Source organism: Pelodiscus sinensis, chromosome 15, assembly GCF_049634645.1.
Source record: "Pelodiscus sinensis isolate JC-2024 chromosome 15, ASM4963464v1, whole genome shotgun sequence".
Classification (NCBI taxonomy): Eukaryota; Metazoa; Chordata; order Testudines; family Trionychidae; genus Pelodiscus; species Pelodiscus sinensis.
Window position 1 is genome coordinate 32,502,012 of NC_134725.1, and position 19,051 is coordinate 32,521,062.

At 42.1% G+C, this 19,051-nt stretch overlaps 1 protein-coding gene across 5 annotated transcripts in view; it reads right to left on the reverse strand.

The window, feature by feature from the left end:
• IFT81 (intraflagellar transport 81) overlaps positions 1–18,744 on the reverse strand; it is a 73,024-nt gene extending 54,280 nt beyond the window's left edge. Inside the window, exons 1-8 of one of the 5 annotated variants that reach the window (XM_075898600.1) lie at positions 18,609–18,744; positions 16,954–17,106; positions 16,032–16,135; positions 14,098–14,278; positions 12,448–12,537; positions 8,724–8,789; positions 8,294–8,404; positions 6,214–6,298 (exon numbers count right to left, since the gene is read on the reverse strand). In XM_075898600.1, coding sequence (XP_075754715.1) covers positions 6,214–6,298; positions 8,294–8,404; positions 8,724–8,789; positions 12,448–12,537; positions 14,098–14,278; positions 16,032–16,135; positions 16,954–17,097 — 781 coding nt within the window. In that variant the 5' untranslated portion in view covers positions 17,098–17,106; positions 18,609–18,744. Of the gene's footprint in view, positions 1–6,213; positions 6,299–8,293; positions 8,405–8,723; positions 8,790–12,447; positions 12,538–14,097; positions 14,279–16,031; positions 16,136–16,953; positions 17,107–17,782; positions 18,449–18,481 lie in introns of those variants that run through there. The other 4 variants (XM_006135167.2, XM_075898599.1, XM_075898601.1 and 1 more) reach the window with 4 other exon arrangements.
• Positions 18,745–19,051: the final 307 nt, after the last annotated feature.

A 19,051-nucleotide genomic window follows, 5' to 3' on the forward strand; every position in this document is an offset into this window, starting at 1 on the left:
TCTGATAGCTCTTTATAGATTAACAAAACATATAGATGCTATCATGAGCTTTCGTGGGCACAGACCACTTCTTCAGATAACTGGAGTTTTGAGTTTAAGATGTGCAGACCCAAAATAAATAGGGGAGAAGGGAGATAGGGGAAGGAGGAAAAAAAGAGGAGGGGGGGTAGGAAACAAGGAGCAGAAGGTATGAAAATATCAAAGGGAAAAACAAGTAGGCAGAACTAACTTAGGGTAGAAGTAGAGACCCTGATAAGAATTTGAATCTATCTGTATTGTCTTTTCTATTTAATTTCACGTTTTATTCAAAAATAATGGTAAAAAATAAATGTACCCTATCCAAATGTTACGGGGACATCTGCCTAATTTCAATGCAAGTGTATGAGAAACCTATTAATATAAGGATTTATTTGTCGACACCAAATCACTCAGCTCTTTTAACAAACCTCTGAGAAACAAATTTCAATGTGCCATAGTGATCTTATTTCTTTTTAAAAAACTACCTCTTCTCTTTAATTGTGGACAAGAATTTATCCTATGACAAGCAACTTCTTCCCTAAGAATTTAGATGAAGTAACTTCATTGAAACAAATACAATGCATTTATAACATAGGATACAAAGTACTGCTTCAATGATCTTTTTAAATGAAATTTATTTAATAAGGGCATCTTATGTTTGTACAGAGTAAGGTTAAAAATAGGACATGTTATATGAAGCAATTCTACTTTTACTGATCTTTTAAAGTGACTACCCTTCTGATTCTATTACTATTTATTAATATGGCCAAGTGTATCAATTACCAATTGTATTGCTTGTTAATAACAGGCATCTTAACATATACTTTTAATCAATATTTTTACAGCCAGTCATCCACATCCCAGTGTCCATGCCAATGAAATGAACAATAGTGTTCTCTACAGTGGACAAGGACCAAGAATTTAAGTAATTCAGTTCCCTTCTTGGCAATAACAATTTGTATTTATGCCAGCAGAGATATTAAAAGCAAATTAAGGACAATCTTGCTGAGAAAGCATGAGTTAGATTTTTCAGACCACTCTGTCTGCTGGCCACCATCAATAAAAATACTATGTCATATCCTAGGCAAAAAATTAGAAACTGCAAATTCATGGCACTTACTTTAGTAGTAACAGCAACTGTCTTTAAAATTAAAGAAAATATTAAATGCTGAACTCAATGAAACTGGGATGGGTTGCCATAGTGAAATCAAGAACAGTCATTTCCAAACACATAACAAAAAACCTATATTGACCTATAGTTCAATAGTCAAACATTTTTCATGGTGCATCTTTTAAAATCACTTGCCCCAACTACATTTCTAGAAGAACAAAACCTCTAGTAACAACCAGCTGTAATATTTTCCTGGCAAAGCTAAAACACACTAATACTAACAGAAAATTAACACAATAAGAAACAGTGACTTAGTTCCATGATTATAAACTTTTCTTAGTATTAAATTTCATTTTAGTTTATAACATGAGATATATCTACTCTTCAAGCAGGGGAGTGCAATTCTCAGCTGAAGGAGACATACTTGTACTAGCTCTCATTGAACTAATGCACTAAAAATAAGAGTGTATCCAAGGCACAGACTAGCTGTGCACCTGAGACCCTATACATGTACTTGGGGCAGCTAGCTCATCAAACTGCTCATGCTGCCATGGTGACACACATTATTTTCACCATATCTTGATGATAATGAGATGAGAGCTAGAGCAAATATGTCTCCTCTGGGTGGGAGTTAAACCTCAGCTTGAAGCACTGATGTATCCATGGAGAAAAAGCAATCAGTAGCATTTCTTACAAAGACGTACAGAATGCTCCCAATAAAACACCTGCTAAAGAGCAACATTCACGAAACAGATTTTCCTCTTTCTGTTAGAAGTGAAAGAATCTGATACAGGTTGAAAACTGAGGAGACTGATTTTAGGGGAGAAGATACCAAACCTGCAGTGAGACTCCACTGCTTTCAGACAGCCTTTAAACTGACAGGGATTTGAATTGGTAGGAATAGGCATCCTGTTTGAAAGAACTGGAGCCAAACATTTTTAGAACTTTTAAGAGGTCTTAAACATACCAACAAAGTTTTTTAAATAAACTAAACCCCACTTAATGCCGTTAGTCATCTAATTTAATTTTAAACCACATTTGGTACATTATAATTGCTCTGGGGAGCAGTAACTTTGCTTCTTCCCAACACAAAGTATGATGGATAGGAGGAGTGATGGCCAGCACTCAGTATCTAAAGGTTTAAACTCAGGTAGCTAAGGGTGTTTGCAGTGAGCCAGAAGAAACAATGGGATAAGGTGCTGAAAATTAAATTGTAAATATATACCTGCCTGCTCTCCATTGTGTGAGTTCTTAGCTAATAGTTGGAGGAAGCAAGATGAAATAATCAAACGGAATTACCATACCTACAAGAAATATTGGGCATGGGAATGGACTAGACTTTGGAGTACGGATAGTAAGCAGAATGGAGAAATGTATGTTTAGTTGTGATCAGGGTATTTTTCTTTATTTTGCTGTTTGGTTAAACTTCTCTATGTGAAATCCATGTTCCTACCTTCTCTCCCCTTCACTTTACTCAAGCTATTCTAGAGATACCATTTTTCTCTGTGTTTTAATCTGCTTTTTTCTCAGTTGTTTTGTAAAATCTATCAACCAAGTATGCTTTATCAAGTATATATTTTTGTTTTGTTAATAAAATCGCCTTTTTAAAGGTGATTGTTTGATTCTTGTGTCCTGAAAGGTAACAGGTCTCTGTGTGTGTCTATCTAGGCTGAGAGGTCAGCTACTATAGATTTCAGGTTTTTTTCGGTTTTGTTTTTCAACCTCTCTTGTGGTAAGAGCTTGGAGTACTCCTCTGGAAGAATTTCAGGTGATTCTTCCTGGGTTTTAAAAGAAGGAGTTGGATACCTGATGGTGGCAGCCTATCTCCCAGTTTCAGTGAATCTGTGACTCTGGAGAGTTTTTGTAAGCAGAGCCTATAAAAGCAAGGTCTTTTAAAAGGTCTCTTGTGGGCTCCCACCTTCTGCACTTGGAGTGCCAGAGTGGGGAGCAGCCCTGACAAGCTACAATTAGAAACCCAAATCCCGGAGCCTCAGTCAAATCTTCAGTAGGGTCTTTACTTAAGTAAGGACTACATGATTTAGCCCAGACTCTTTAAACACTTGGTTCTCTTTTGTAAGCAAGGCCGAAAATGTTCTATCTCAATATATTAACCTACTCTGTGTTTTAATCTCAGTGATAAAAAGACAGGTGTATTGAATTTTTTACAGTGTTGCCTTTGCTTCTGTAAGCTAACATAAAACTAACCCATAAAGTTTCCATTGGACTAAAAAACAAAACAAAACTTGGAACTGGTACAGAAATGTTAACATAGCTTTAGCATGGCAACATCTCTGGCAGCTAAATACAACTACTGAAAAAATTGAATGATTACAAAAACCCTACAAACTTCTTTTGAGTCATGTAATTCAGAACCCTTTTTGGTTTCATTTGAAGTTCACATGCTGATCCTGCATCCGGATTTAAAAAAAAAAAGTTTGCAAATCATGGCTTCATCAGCCCCCAAAAAGTCTGTGCAAATATCTTCTCCACTATATTAAGAGGATTTTTTAAAAGACTTAAATTAAGAAATGAGGGCATTAATCTCTTCATTCTGTTCACATTACAATATACAGGTTCAATTTTTATATATTTATTTTAACAGTAGGTGAATTAGATCTCGTTTCTACATCTGGTTTTGTAACAGCTATGATCAGTTTTCTATCTCCTTGATATCTGACTATGCATGTTTGGTAAAGGAGACAGTATATTTCAAGATAACAAGAGGGCTGCAAACTAGAAGCCCTCTTTTTTGAGAGAGGATTTGGTGGCCTAGAATTTGAACCAAATGATTCATCTATATGCAGCTATTAGAACATTTAAAGTATCTAATGGGCAAGAGCAACACTTTATTTGGCAATGCACAAATCTAAACACAGCCCTGATTCTGTTATGTGCATGAAACCCTGAATGTGTGCAGATCTCCAATGATCTAACAGGGCTTTACATGGAAGCAGAAGCCCAGGAACAGTGGCTGGATCTAGGCCATACCTTTCCATGGCTAATGCCATTTGCACCTTCTACTGAACCTTTCATCCTAAAAACGCAGGCTGAAACTTATCCCAGGAAAAGGGACAACTCAAAGTTTATGATCCACTTAAATCTTGTGCTTTCCGTCTTTCCGTCTATACAGAAGTGAATTTCATTCTCAGTGATTGTAAAACATTAATATATTAAACCTTTAACCAATCCTTTAAGGTGTTATCTTCATAGTGTAAAAGAGGAAACCAAGACACTGAGAAGTGTTTTGCCCAAGATTACATAAAAGTCAGACCCATAGATGGGAGATGAACTCTGATTTGAGTCTCACTTTTGTGCTCCAAGCAGACTTGCTTTTTCCTTTAAATGACTAATTAGAAACTTAACATCATACAAGGATTGCTTCAGGAGACAGAATTAACAATGCATATATGATATCTCTCCATGATTTTACTGTGAGATGAGTTGTATAATCACATTGAGTAATACCTTAGTCTGTGAGTAATTCTATTGATTTCATTGTGGCTATTCAAACACAGAGACATATTCAATATGATGAGTAAGGGTGATAAACTAGTTCACAGGTCTCAAAGTCATGGCCTAGGAGCCATCTATGGCCTGAGCAGTTCCACAATCCGTCCTGTGCATGGGTGCTGACCCTTGAATTTTTGTGACTCTGGGGGTGTTTGTACACTTCCCCCAAGTGAAGCCCCTGATCCACCTCTTCCTTTCCCTGCTTCTCCTTCAGCCCCCTCACTGCACCCTTTCCCTCATGCCCCCATCTCCCGAGGGACACAGCTTTGTGGATTACTGGGACGCCTGAACCAGTGCAGCAGCAGGGTTTGGAGCCCCTTGCACTGACTGCATTGACAGGAAGCACAACGCCTCAGACCCAGCACAGGCTGGTTTGAGAGATGGTAGTGGAACAGAGCAGACAGCTGTGTAGTTCCATTTCCTCACAGGTCCCACTTCCACAGTAAGTACCGGGGGACCTGACCCCTGTTACAGTCCACCCAGGGCTAACCTTAGTAAGGGGGACCACACTATCCATAAGATGGTTAAAGAAGGCACTGCAGGGGCCCCCAAAGTGCAAGGGCAGCCACACCAAATCCATCCTATGGATGGGATGACTCTGCGCACATCTCTGGCCCACAGGGACATTCTGCTCTAGCCTTGCTGTGCTACTGATGATAGCACCGAGGGGGGGAAGGAGTGTTAAACTGGAAGGGGAGTGTGTGGACCAGCATCCAGGGCTAGAAAATACAGGGGTGACGAGGGTAACACATGGAGATCCCTCCACCTGCCCCAAGCCCTGCCAGAGAGGAATCCCCAATGGCCCACTAGCCATAAGGTAAACTGAGTTTGACACTCCTGATCTAGTCCGATAAAACTACATGGGCAACAATTGCATGTTAAGAACAAAGCACCACATGCAATTTGTATACTGAGAAACAAATATAATTGCAAAGTGGCTTTATTTCAAGTTTCATAAAAGCTATAGTGCTAACCCGCCCTAACAGCTAAAAAAAAGTTTCAGTATTTTTTTTCAGCTAAATATTTTGTCAAATGAAGGGAACTACGGAAAACAAGTCTATATTTATGTTACAAGTACACGTTCATTTCTGAAAAAGGCAGTATTTTATACATTTTCTTCTCCAATCACACACAATACACATAAAATTTTCTGATTAAAAACATAGTTTGTATTAAATCCATCAACTTTTACATCACTGGTCATTTTTACTTCCAGTCACCTCTCTTTCTAGTTTATAATCATTAGTATTGAATATTGTATTCTTAAAATATTAAAAAATTAAGCCACCAAAGCATACACATGCCTAAATAGAGACATTCATGTTGCTATTACACTAAACTCTCCCTCCTCACTCCATTCTTCTCTACTGTTTGTCTCCTTCATTCTTTGCTGTGCGCCAGGGCTGACAATTTCAGATTATAAGCTCTTCACTGAACAAACAGTTTCTTTCTTCAGCTTTTCTGAGGTTCCTTTCTGGCACTTTAGGATAATAAATAACTACCAAGCAACTTTCATTCTTTCTGAATCTAGCACCAAGAGAAGTAAAAAGCAACATTTATGGATTGCTACTTACTTTCAGGCTTTGAATCCACAACAGCATGCTGCATATCTTTCAGCTGGAGCTGTACTCTTTGCAGCCTCTGGTCTGCATGGAACAACTTAAAAAAAACAATTGACTTTATCCATACATATATTCATATGAAATGCAACAAACTATATCAATAAGATGCCCAAAATACAAAAAAGATAACAGTTTGCACCTAAAGAACATTTCTTCCACAAGACAAAGTTGGACATCTCTTATCTGGCACCTGGGGACCTAACTGGTCCCAAACAAGGGAATTCGCTAGATCAGAGAAGGTTCCCTGCCACAGCCCTTAGCCTCCGACTCTGCCAGCTGGGATGGGGGGAGTGAAGAGGCAGGGGACTACCTCCAGCCCCGGCCGGGATGCCTGCTGGGTTGCTGAACCTGCTGCTGCTGCCCAGAAGCCAGTGCTGCCACTGGATGCTGGGGGCTGGCTCTGGCCCTGGCCGGGCTGCCAAGGGCTTGGGCTCTGGTCCCAGGCCCACAGCAGCCCGCTGGTCCTGCTTCTGCAGGCTGTCTGGGGCTCTGGCCCCAACTGGCGGGGGGCTGCCACCAATCCCAGCCTTAGTTCCACTTCCACAGGCTGACTGGGCTATGGACCCACTTCCACGGGCTGCCCAGGGCTTTTGCCCCACGCTGCCATGGACTGCTGGGGCGGCTGCTAACCCCAGCCCTTTGCCACAGGCTGTCACCAGCCCAATCCTGCACTGCCAGGGGCTGCACTGACTCGGGTCCTGGTGCCACAAACTATCGGGAGCTGCTACTAACTCTAGGCCCATTGATATAGGCTTCTAGGGGCTGCAGCAGCCTCTGCCCCATCCCGTTGCTCCAAGCCAGCCCCTACTAGATTGCCCTTCTGCCACTAGGATACCAAGGTTCTTTGATCCAGGAATATTTGTGGTTCTGCCTAGTTTTATTTGTTGCGTTTTAGAATTAAAGAATACATACTTATTGAGCTACATCTGAATTTTTTTTTCTTTATGGCAGAAACCAATTTAACGATTGGAAAAATAAAAAAAATGCTAATATTTATGAAGGGACGAACAAAACACAGTAACTAGGATCAGGGAGAGCGAAGGGAGAGGTACTGGGTAAGCACTCTTACAGTGTTTTGGAAATTCAGATGAGTTGTCGCAGCAATCAGCTATAATGTTGAGCCAAGTTTGAGAAGACATTGCCAAGTTTGCTGCCAAACAGCACCTGCTTGTATAGCACTTTTGTGATTTGGACAAATATCCACTAAGAAGTGAAACTTGCTGAATATCAAGTTCATTCTGCTTGTGGTCTAACTCAGATGTCAAGATAGGACGCAAAGGGTGAAAGAGTGTCCAAGAACTTCTATCCAACTGCCAAACACAAATGAAGCCTGCAGCACTAAATTTTTTTACTTTTTCTTTCAGTTTATTTTGCCAGTTCACACTACTCGTCGTCAGAAGTTGGCTAGCTGGTTTAACAAATAATGCCATCACATAGCACTGGACTTTTTAAAAAAGTGTTGTTTTGTCAGTGTGATCTGTAAGCAAAGTTCAGCCTTCCATTTCAATGACAACCATTTCCAATCAAGCATTTCCAATCAAGACCATCTATGATATATGTGATCTTCAAGTTGGAAAGAAAAAAAAAAAATCTAAAAGTTGCTCTCAAACATCCCACAGAACAAGATAGTGCAATGCCATTCTGTTTGCTTATGCAGTTCCCAACTTAAATCTTAATGGAAATATATGCAAGCACAAAACAATATTTCCTCACTACAATACATTCAATTCTCTTTCAGAAATACAAATACGGCATAGAACAGGGCTTTGATGTCAGTTGTGTCAATGGCAGTAAAGACTGTTAAACACATTTGTAAAGGTGCTCAGCACCTTGCTGGATCAAGCCCCTAAAATAGAAATTAATAGCATATTCCTATTAGAAATAGGTTTTCATTTCCTGAGAGAGCATATAGACAGTGTCACCTACTATCATCTTCAGCATTACTCTTTTAAAAATGTATTTATGGATCTTCCCCAATTAAAGCCAAACATCTATTTCCTTAGGTTTAACAGATTTGCTTTTACATGGATACCTGATTCTTTTGTTCTTGTTTCTGCTGGGCTAAAGATTCTTCTCTCTCTTTCTCTACTCGAAGCTGTCTTGCTATTTCAAGCATTCGTTGGTGGTTTTGCACCGTCTCCACCTACAGCACATGGATAAATAGTGCACGTTGATGCCAGATAGTTGAGAAATAAATTAGTGTGATCATATGTCTCACAAAAGCACTTAGCACTTCCTTCCCATATCTATTGCCACTTAGAGATGACAGTAAGGCACTGGATTCAAGGTCCTTAAAAGCTTTGGACTACTGCCTAGGGAGATTTCCTTTCCCTCAATTACTTATCCAATTCCTTCCTCAGACATACAGCATGTTCATCTTAATCCTTGTTTGCATTCCTAAATCAGAGTAGCAAGCCAAGGACTGTGACACTGAAATGTTATAATGTTACTTCTCTCATTACCCTCTTCTTAAGACGCTCCACTCTCTTGATGAGCTGATCCTTCTCCTCTTCCATTGCAGTGATATCCTATAAAGCAGCAAAAATAACCAACAAAATATTAATTTACTTACAATATTACTTATAGTTGGGCCAGAGTCTGTTAGTCACATAAACATGGAGTAAGCAAAATCAGAATCTGTCTTTTTGCATACTGATACACGTGCAATTTCATTGGTTCATGGTCTGATCATGCAAGGTTCTAGTCCTGTTCTCTCACATCTTATCACCCCAGCCTTTATAATCTTTATGTAGAACAGCCTAGATGATAGCATGGCATTCCCCATGTATTATTGTGCACATTTAAAATGTGAGCACATGAATTTCTTTGATGATAAAAAAACCCACCAAGATGACAACTCCAAATTTGATCCTATAATATGTATGTCCTTAAAAGCTGCTATCATGTCTGTGTCTATGCAGACAGAGGTTTGAATTCCAGTTTTGCATTGAGTTACATAGGAGAGCTACATTCTGCCTTTTTTTCCCAGTGAAATTACATTTAAAGGGATACTCTGATTATAAATCCTGGGTCTGATTACTATTCTCACTATTTTTTTTAAAGTGATGTCTTTTCATTGTTTTACAATGATGTCAGAGGAAAAACAGGTACTATATATTTAAGCCACAATCCAGCATAGCACTTAAACACATGCTTATTTTTAAGCATGATAGCAGTCCCAATGAAAAATGAGGCTAGTGCTTACATGTTTTGCTCCACTAGGATCTTTATAAAAATATCATTATTTAATAGAAACACCAATTTAGATAATAACTGAAATAATTTTTATTATTGAGTTTACTTTTCACTATTTCTGTTGTATTCAGTTGCCTCCTAAGTCACTTAGGTGCAGGGCCGTAACAAGGATGAGGTGAATGAGGCACTTGCCTCGGGCACATAGCTGAGGGGGCACAGAAAAATAATATAGACCAGTGGTTCCCAAATGGTGTTCCGCAACATGAAACTAAGGGTTCCACAAGAAAATTCTACTCTTTCCCATAGGCAGCTCCCATTGCAGCTTTGCCAGCGGGGGCAGGCTTCTGGTGGTATGTGCTCTGGCTGCCCCACCACCGCACATAGCACGGCCTCTTCCTCACCCCCCAGGACGGCCCCATCCCACGGGGCCTCCAGTGCCGCACAGCTTCCTACTCATGTGCTGGTGGCAGCTTATTACAGCAGCCGCTGCTGTCAGGATGGGGAGGGGTGGCCGGATCCGAGTAGCTGCTCCTGGACCTTGGCATTTTTAAACTGCTGCCTGTGCCCCAGCAGGGGCCGTGTGGAACTTGGCTGGGGCTCTGATACCCCCCTCCGGGTGTGCTCGGGCTTTGCCCTGCCCTGGTGCGCTCAGGCTCACTGCCCCCTTGTGCGCTACCACTCTTTCTCCCCCACCCTGCTGGGGAAGTGGCAGAGTCTGGTCTGGCGGGGAATGTCAGGGTTTCTACACACACACACACACACACCCTGCCCTGCCAGCGGGATCCCCGCTGCATCAGAGGGGGGGAGGGGGGAAGATGAGCTCCCTCTTCCGCCCCCCTGCTGAGGGAATCACAGTGTGCTGCCTGAAGGCTTTCCCTGCTACAGCAGGGAGCCTAGCCAGGTAAGCGTCGCCCTCATGCCCAGACCCTGCACCCAAATCCCCCAACTCACTCCCCTCCCCCTGCCAAGACCCCACATTCCCAGCTTGCTCTGACACCCTGCTGTGAGTCCCCTCTTGTACTCTCCCTCCTGGTCAGACTCCCTGCCCCAAGCTCTCTCCTGCACCCTCCCTCCTGGCCAGGGCATGGCAGATCATCTTGGTGATTTATACACAAACATCATGAAGTATTTTCCAACCATAAATAACAATAACTGAATTTGAAATCCATTAAGTGTAACAGAAAAGCCAGTCAGTTTTTCTACGCAAGATTATGAAAACGTAATCAAAATTGCTTCATACGGCCAATTATTAAAAAAATTTAAAGACATTTCTTGGATTACATTTTGGGTGGCTTAGGTCTACAATATTCAGCATTATCAAGACGTGCAATTCGTCAGATGTTACCCTTCACCAGCACATACTTATGTGAAACTGGGTTCTCGAAATATGCAGCAACAAAAATGAAATACAGAGATCGACTGAATGCCACGCCGTATATAAGAATCCAACTTTCCAGTATTAAACCAAATTTTAAAAGACTTTGCGAAGAGAAGAAAAGCCATCGTTTGCATTGAAAACTGCCAATATAATGCATATTAGGTTTTGAGCTTTATTTTTTGTACGCATTACTTGTGACTTTTGTTTTTAAATATGTGCAAATAAACTAAATTTTGATCTCATGACCTTGTTTCGCATTTGTTTATTATTATCCTTACTTATTTGTGGTCTACCTTTTCTGCTCCATATATGACTGAGTTTAAAAGGGTTCCGTGGCCAAATAAAATTGGGAAACACTGATATAGAAAACTAATTATTTTAAGACAGCTGCTTATTTTAAGACAGCGCTGCTTCCCTCCCCGCCCATTAACATCAGCCGGCCCGCAGTTTACATGTCTGGCTGCACATTGCCGCTCCATGATCCAACAGTTACTAGGCCTGGCAGCCGCCCAGCGTGTCAGCTGCTTCCGAGCAACACGGGAGGCTGGGCACCAGCTAAGCCACGCCTAGCGCCACCTTAAAGTGCCCTAGTGCAGTTCCCAGGCACGGGGCCAAAGGAGAAAGGGCTCCAATTGCCCTGCACAGGGGCAGAGGTGCAGTGGTGAGGTGGGGGTGTTAGGCTAGGAGCCAGGACTCCTGGGTCTCATCTACGAGTCTGGGTTCAGTCGTGGATTCCCCTCCAAAAACTGGAGCCCATGCTGCTGAGCCACCTGTGCCAAGTGCTTTGAATGTGCTACACAAACCAAAGGGACAAGTGAGTGACTGGCTTCTTGCAAAAGAAGTTTTAGTAAATTAAAATTAATTAAGAACTACCTTTGAGCATCCATGAGTCAGGAGAGATTATCAAATATGTCCATCTTATCAACAGAACAAAAGGTAGCAAATAATATTAATTTCAATGCAATTATTGATGAGTTTGTCTCATTAAAAGCGTACAAAGTACAATTATAAACAAATACCTAATAGTACCGGACATGGTGATATTTTATAATTATATGTATATATGTATTAATTGACTGTTTATGCAGATCTCATAACTATAATAAATAAATGTTGTGTTATTATTATTGCTGTTATTTATGTCTTTTCCCTTTTTCTACAAAATAACTATTATATATACACAAACAATTTTATATTCTTGCCTCAGGAGCAAAATTAGCTAGTTATGGCACTGCTTAGGTGCTTCTGAAAATGTAACCCTGCATTACTAAAGAAAGGACCTTAATACACGATGTATGTTCAAAGGAAAATGTAGTGTTAATATTTGAAAATCTATTTTTGAGGCCAGTCCTATGTCTTTGAAGCAATGCTTCACAATAGACTGCAGAAGACCCAGTTCTGAGAATGACCTTAGGTCGTTCTTCCTTTGTTAACAGAGAATCACTCCAGCTATGCAGAACAAAGCTATAGTATCTATTAGCACTGACCTGTACACACTGGAAACTGCAATGAGCCCGTGGCACAGATTAAAATGAAACAGATTTAAGATACAATCTGGCAAAACTGCTGCAAATCTATAGTTTGGTTTTGAGTTTGTTCAGTGTTTTTTTTACCCGTCTTATTTCTGCAGTGGAGAAGCCAGAAGTCTTGAGCTGCTCACATTCCTTATGCAGGTTTTTAAAGGCTTCCATCAGATCTTCATACTACAAAACACAAGAAAAAGAAAATCTCCAAGGCCAGCACAGTATCTAATATGTTTCACATCTCTACATTGCTGATCTTTGTGTCCACATGATATTACTAAAAAGCAATGTGAACACAGAGGTATTTCATCTGAAAAAAGGCAGCATATAAAGCAGATGTTCACATGTATTACAACATTGCAACAAACAACTTTCTATTTCTCACATATTGAGAAATAGAAGGCTGTTCAAACATTCATGCAGCTATTCAGCTTTCGTGATGCACAATAAGGGTAAGTCTACACTGCAACACTATTTCAAAATAACTAGTGCTGTTCTGAAATAACTTAGTCCACGTCTACACAACAGGCACTTATTTTAAAATAGTGTCAAAATACTGTCAAGCTGGAGGACTTCTTACTCCGACTCCTGAAACCTCACTGTACGAGAAATAAGGGAAGTCAGAGGAAGAGTGCTTTATTTTAAAAGGGAGCGTCTACACAGCACTTATATTTCAAAATAAGATACATAATTGACATAACTTGAAATAATCTATGCAAATTGAGCTAAGCCCTGCAGTGTAGACACACCATTTATATTTTTTGTTAAACATTTCATCATACTGATTTAATGAATGACTGTATCTAATGAAATGCATTAGGAAAACTTCATAGAAATTATATAAATGTGCATCATAGGGCACTTCTAAACTACTTTTTTTTCCAAAAGAGGATATGCAAATTTGACATGAATTTGCATATCTTCTTCCAATTTCATTTTCGAAAGAGGATCTTTCGAAAGTGAAAGTAGTCTAAATGTAGGCTTTTTTTTGGGAAAAAAACACATAAACTTCATTTTTTTAAGGAAGAGCGGGTTTTTTGAAAAGGGGTTTTTTTCCCTGAAAAAAAAAACCGCATCAAGACTACTTTCAGTTTTGAAAGATCCTCTTTCGAAAGTGAGATCAGAAGAAGATATGCAAATTTGTGCGGAATTTGCATATCCTCTTTCGAAAATAGAACATAGTCTAGACATTGCCTCAGCTAATATTAATCTGAACACACATTTTAATTATAATTTGTTGGCTTTAAATTTCGGACCCCTCCCCAGTTTGATTGCTTAAGATCCACATTTAATGATCACAAAAAATTTTGGAATATCAGCCTTCGCCAAATGAAGTCCTTTGTTTATCCACACAAAATCAATATCTGTCTGCTGGAAATTAGACAAACCTCCAATGCATTTTAATTGAGTAATCAAAAAGCAATCAGAAGACAATGGCATTTAGTCAGTAATGTTTGGGAACAGATTACAATGAAGCACCTACCGTGAAAAACTCCATAGCCTTGTACAGAATGTGAACAAACGTGCTTTCCTCTTATATTAAAAATGTGTTAGCTGTTTGTGGGTTTTTTAAATTGTTAAACCTGTCTACATGATGTGTTAACATGGCTTTGAAAATCATTTACTTAAAAGAGGTAGCTAACACACTTTTAAAACACACTTTTTCTTAGCCATCTCTAGAGTATCGCTAATCCAGATAATAAAATAATAACTGGGTAGAAATTCATCTAAAAAGATTACCTGTTTGTTGGTGTCAGCCACAGTATCATCCTGAAGAAATTCAGCTGGCACATCAAGTTTAATTAAGAAACGTGCCAGATAAGCTCGTTTCTTGAGTTCATTAGTCCGTTGCAGGAGCCAGTGTAAGACAGGATGAATCACAGGTTTGCTACCAGTAACTAAACCCTGGCGGAACGTACTCCTAAATAATAATAAAAAATAATAAGCATTCAACTAAAGAACACTGTTTTAGAGCAAACTCTATTAGCAATTTTCATGATTCCCTCCCCATCTGTTAATGTTTTTCTATACAGGCAGTCCCCGACTTACGCGGATCCGACTTATGTCGGATCCGCACTTATGAACGGGGGTCGGGGCGAGAAAGCCCCGTTCGTAAGCTGCTCCGGTGCCCCTGGTCTGCTGGAGACCGTCTCCAGCAGACCAGGGGCACCGGGCAGGTTCCCGCGCTTCTGAGGCTTTGCCAGAGCAAAGCCTCAGAAGCGCGGGGAACCGCCGCTGCTGCCGCTTCAGTCTGGGTGCCTGTGGTCTGCTGGGGACCGTCCCCAGCAGACCACAGGCACAGGGACTGAAGCGGCAGCAGCGGCGGTTCTCCGCGCCTCTGAGGCTTTGCTCTGGCAAAGCCTCAGAGGCGCGGGACCCCCCTGCCGCGGCTCTGCTCCCCGTGTCCCTGGTCTGCTGGCGGGGGCGCAGTTAGCGTGCCCCCCCCCCAGCAGACCAGGCTTTTGTTTTGGACCCTGGGGCAGAGCAGCTGGGGCGCTGCTGATTGGTCCTGCAGCGCCGCTCTGGGCACTACTGGACCAACCCGGCAGCACCCCAGCTGCTCTGCCCCAGGTCCTGATTCAGCCGCTGCTAGTCAGTTTCAGCAGCGGCTGAATCAGGACGCCTGGGGCAGAGCAGATGGGGTGCTGCTGGGTTGGTCCAGTAGCACCGAGGAGCGGCGCTACTGGAGCAACCCAGCAGCACCCCAGCTGCTCTGCCCCAGGCGTCCCCAAGTCAGCTTCTGCTGAAACTGACCAGCGCTGACTACAGGAAGCCCGAGGCAGAGTTGCTCTGCCACGGGCTTCCTGGAATCAGCTGCTGATCAGTTTCAGCAGCAGCTGACTTGGGGACGCCTGGGGTTCTTAAGTTGATTCTGTATGTAAGTCAGAACTGGCGGTCAGTTTCAGCAGCGGCTGAATCTGGACGCCAGTTCCGACTTACATACAGATTCAACTTAAGAACAAACCTACAGTCCCTATCTTGTACGTAATCCGGGGACTGCCTGTACTGTTGTTGCTAGTTTTCTGACCACAAGCTGATTCTGCAGCCCTTTTGCAGGTAAAACTCACAGAAGATAGTGAACAAAATTGCAGCAATGGATCTTGTGTTTCAATGGTAAACTCCAAAAAAATTTAATGGGAATGGGCTGGGTTACAAGACTACAAACTGGAGGTGAGGTAGTACAGACTGATGTGCCTGGTCTCTAAGGGAAGGTGATGACCCTTTTAGTCATACAGCACCCTCTACTGGCTAACCTACTGAGTATTAAAAAATACTAAACCAAAAAGGACAGGATTGAGAAGTACAGTACCTCCCAAACCTTTGAATTCTTTGCTATAACAAGCAAAGTGTGCCATATACTACACAGTTCCTAGGAGTTAATGGAAGAAATATCAATGGTACATCTGCATAGTAAGTGGAAAAAACCCAATAACTTATAGAGGTTTACTGAAGAATGAGTCTGAAAGTCAAAGAATTTGCAACAAATATATCATTCTTTTTTTGAATGAGGAAAAGGCTATTTGCAATGACAGAACAATGAATAAGACAGACCTTCAAGTAACAAATTATAAAATTGGAAGACATACAATATTTTTAAAGTAAAACATTTCAGTATTTGTCTGCTAATAAAACAAACCTATTTTCCCATTATCTATAAACAAGCTTATACTTACAGGTCAGTAATACTTGCTGGGGGTTTGTATTTAAGGATACCAAGAAGGCTCAACATTCGTTTAGCTGTTTGCTCTGGCATCTCCTCTCTAATGTCAACAACATGCTGAAAAACAAACAACAAAAAATAACAACAACAAAATCCTGTATTATCATGCATGGATCAGATTGTTAGCCAAGGAGATCTAAAGGAAGGGACTTTATCTACCCATTACGTGATATACTACAACATGTGATTGACATAAGTGAGATGTCACATAAAGAACACCACTCTACAAGCCAAATTCTGATTCTCTTTGGACTCTTTCCCCATATGTGTGCTTAGGCAATTTTATTTCAGTCCTGTATTCTGGTTGGCCATGGGCCCACTGTATGCCAGTCAAACACATTACTTCTGCCAAGAATATCACTAATCCTGATAAGTCAGGGCCACAATTAAACGGCCAACAATTTATCATCTAAAAACCTATTCCACTCATAGGTCAGCACTCACAGAACCTGAGCATGGACTATGGACTATCAACTCCCTTGCATTGTGGGGCACAGAGCAAAAGTTGCATTCCAGAGTTTATTTCCTGATCATGTCCCAACTTATACAGGTGAGGAAGGGCTAGCTAGAATTTTGTCCTATAGATAAGAGAATTATAAATATGAATAAGATCAAGATTCACATTCTTATTCTTAGTTAGAAACATACGATTATTGGTTTCCAGCATTTGTTAGTTTGACAAGAAATTACTAGATAACTAGATAGGACTCTTTTCTGGATATGAATATATAGCTCTCTAAAATTAGCACAATCTACATAGGTAAAGCAAACATATGCTATAAAATATATAAAAACAACTGTAAATAGAGATTTTTTGCATTATTTTTGCTTCCACCACTCTTGAGAGCAAGCCTTTTAATGCCCTCCGTCCTTACCTTTGGGTCAATCTCCCCCAGAACATCATTGAGAAGCTGCAATAGCTGCATTGACTCCAGTGAGTCAAATGTAATTAAATTATAGTTCTTCTTAAAAGGCTCCTTATTGAGCTTCTCAACAATTGACTTTATTTGATCACTCATAATTGGATCCTGCAGAAGAAAGAGGAGATGGGGGAGAAGATCCAATCAATAGAACAGATGTAATGAAATCTTTGAACTTCTGTATACCATAAAACTCTTATGATAGATGCACAGAGTTGGAAACTCTGAAAAGAAGAAAGCATAGCCCATTCTAGTGCATTGCCTCTTATCATAAATGTTTATCAACACTTAAAACTGTACTTAAGAGCAGACATTACCTACACCACTAGGGCTGTGTCCAGACTCAGGGTTTTTTTCGAAAAAAGTAGCCTTTTTTCGAAAAAACTTCACCTGCGTCTAGACTGCAGCCGCGTTCTTTCGAAATTAAATCGAAAGAATGCGGCTTTTCTTTCGACGGTGGTAAACCTAATTCCACGAGGAAGACGCCTTCTTTCGAAAGTGCTCTTTCGAAAGAAGGCGTTCTTGAAAGCAAACAGGCTTTTTAGAAAGAGAGCATCCAGACTCACTGGGTGCTTTCTTTCGAAAAAGCGGCTTCCTTTTCCGAAATTCCGCGTGCAGTCTAGACGCTCTCTTTCGAAAGAGGCTTGCAGTCTAGACATAGCCTTGGAGTTCTCCCCTGAACATAGGTAATCCATCTGAGAAGGGTAACAAGGTCAATGGTTGAATTTTTCCATCAACCTAGAACTGCCAATATGAGGGCGGGGCCGCTTTTAAGTCTACTTACCTATGCCATTCAGCAGTGTGGTTTTTCATACCACTGAGTGGCCTGAGTTGGCCTAACTTTTCAGTTTAGGTCACAGAAAGAAATTTACATAGAAACATTTGTGTTTACAAGCAAGGGCTCAAGAAGCCCTTTTGTAGGTCTTCCCAGGGGTGCAATTACTGCACAGAGTATCTTTTCTGTGTAGCAGAGACCTGTAACATGAGGAACCCCAGAAGCCCCTCAGCAGGGTGGAACCCCAGAACCTCCCTGACAGCAGGGACTAACCCCTCAGGTGCCAAGGGAACCCCACATCCCCCCACAGCACGGAACAAGTCCTATGCATGTCCCAAAGACCCAAAGCAGGGACCGACCCCTGTGGTGCCGGGGGGGGGGTCTCATCGCTCTTCAGTGAGATTGATGGGGAGCCTGCGCCACCCCTCTCAGCAGGGAGCGATTCCTTCAGTAGCTGGGAGACCCCAAATCCATTCCCACGGAGGAACCTGAGCCCACCCACTGCCAGGAGCCCCGTATTCTGCCTTGCCACCGAGACCGCCCACAGGGCCGCCAGCGCCTCCCTGTGTTACTCCCTGCAGCCCGGACGGAGGGGAGCTTGACTCTATCCGGCTGCTGGGACCCCCCGCTACGGGCCTCGGTGCGGCTCCCAGCCGGGGACAGGCTGCTCCCCGAAGGGCCCCACCACCTCACCCCGGCCCCCGTTACCTGACCTGCTGCCCCGGCTACCAGTTGTCGCCCCCCCTCCTCCTTTTCCTCCTCCTCCGCCCCAAGAGTTTTTCTCGTAGTTACCAGGCCCTTGGTAACGGTTGCTAAGTCAGTGAAGCAGCCTTACTTCCGGTCACGTGGTGTACAGGAACGGCCCGTTGCGCGCCAAGGCAAGGAGGTGAAAAAAGGAAGGGGGGGAAGGAATGAAGCGAGGCGCATGCGCAGATCGAGGTAGTGAGAGCGGGGTGTTCCGCTTTTCCCCAGGTGCAGCGGGGAGGGCGGAGGTTGGAGGTGCCTGTAGGGCTGCAGGTGTAAACGTGGAGCTAGAGTGAGCAGCCCTGCCTGGGGGCTCTGCCAGCTGTGACTGCACCTGGCACAGCCAGGAGCTCAGGTACATGGCAGTGAGCAGCCCACCTTGCAGTGGACATCACCAGCTGGGCTGCCTCCCAGCCTGGCCAGAAATGATCTCCATCAAAGGGAGTGCTAGGCTTGCTCCCAGCATATTTCCTTACACGGCAGGCTGCGCCCACCATTTATGTGGGCTTTTTAATACCTCATGTGGTTTCCTGT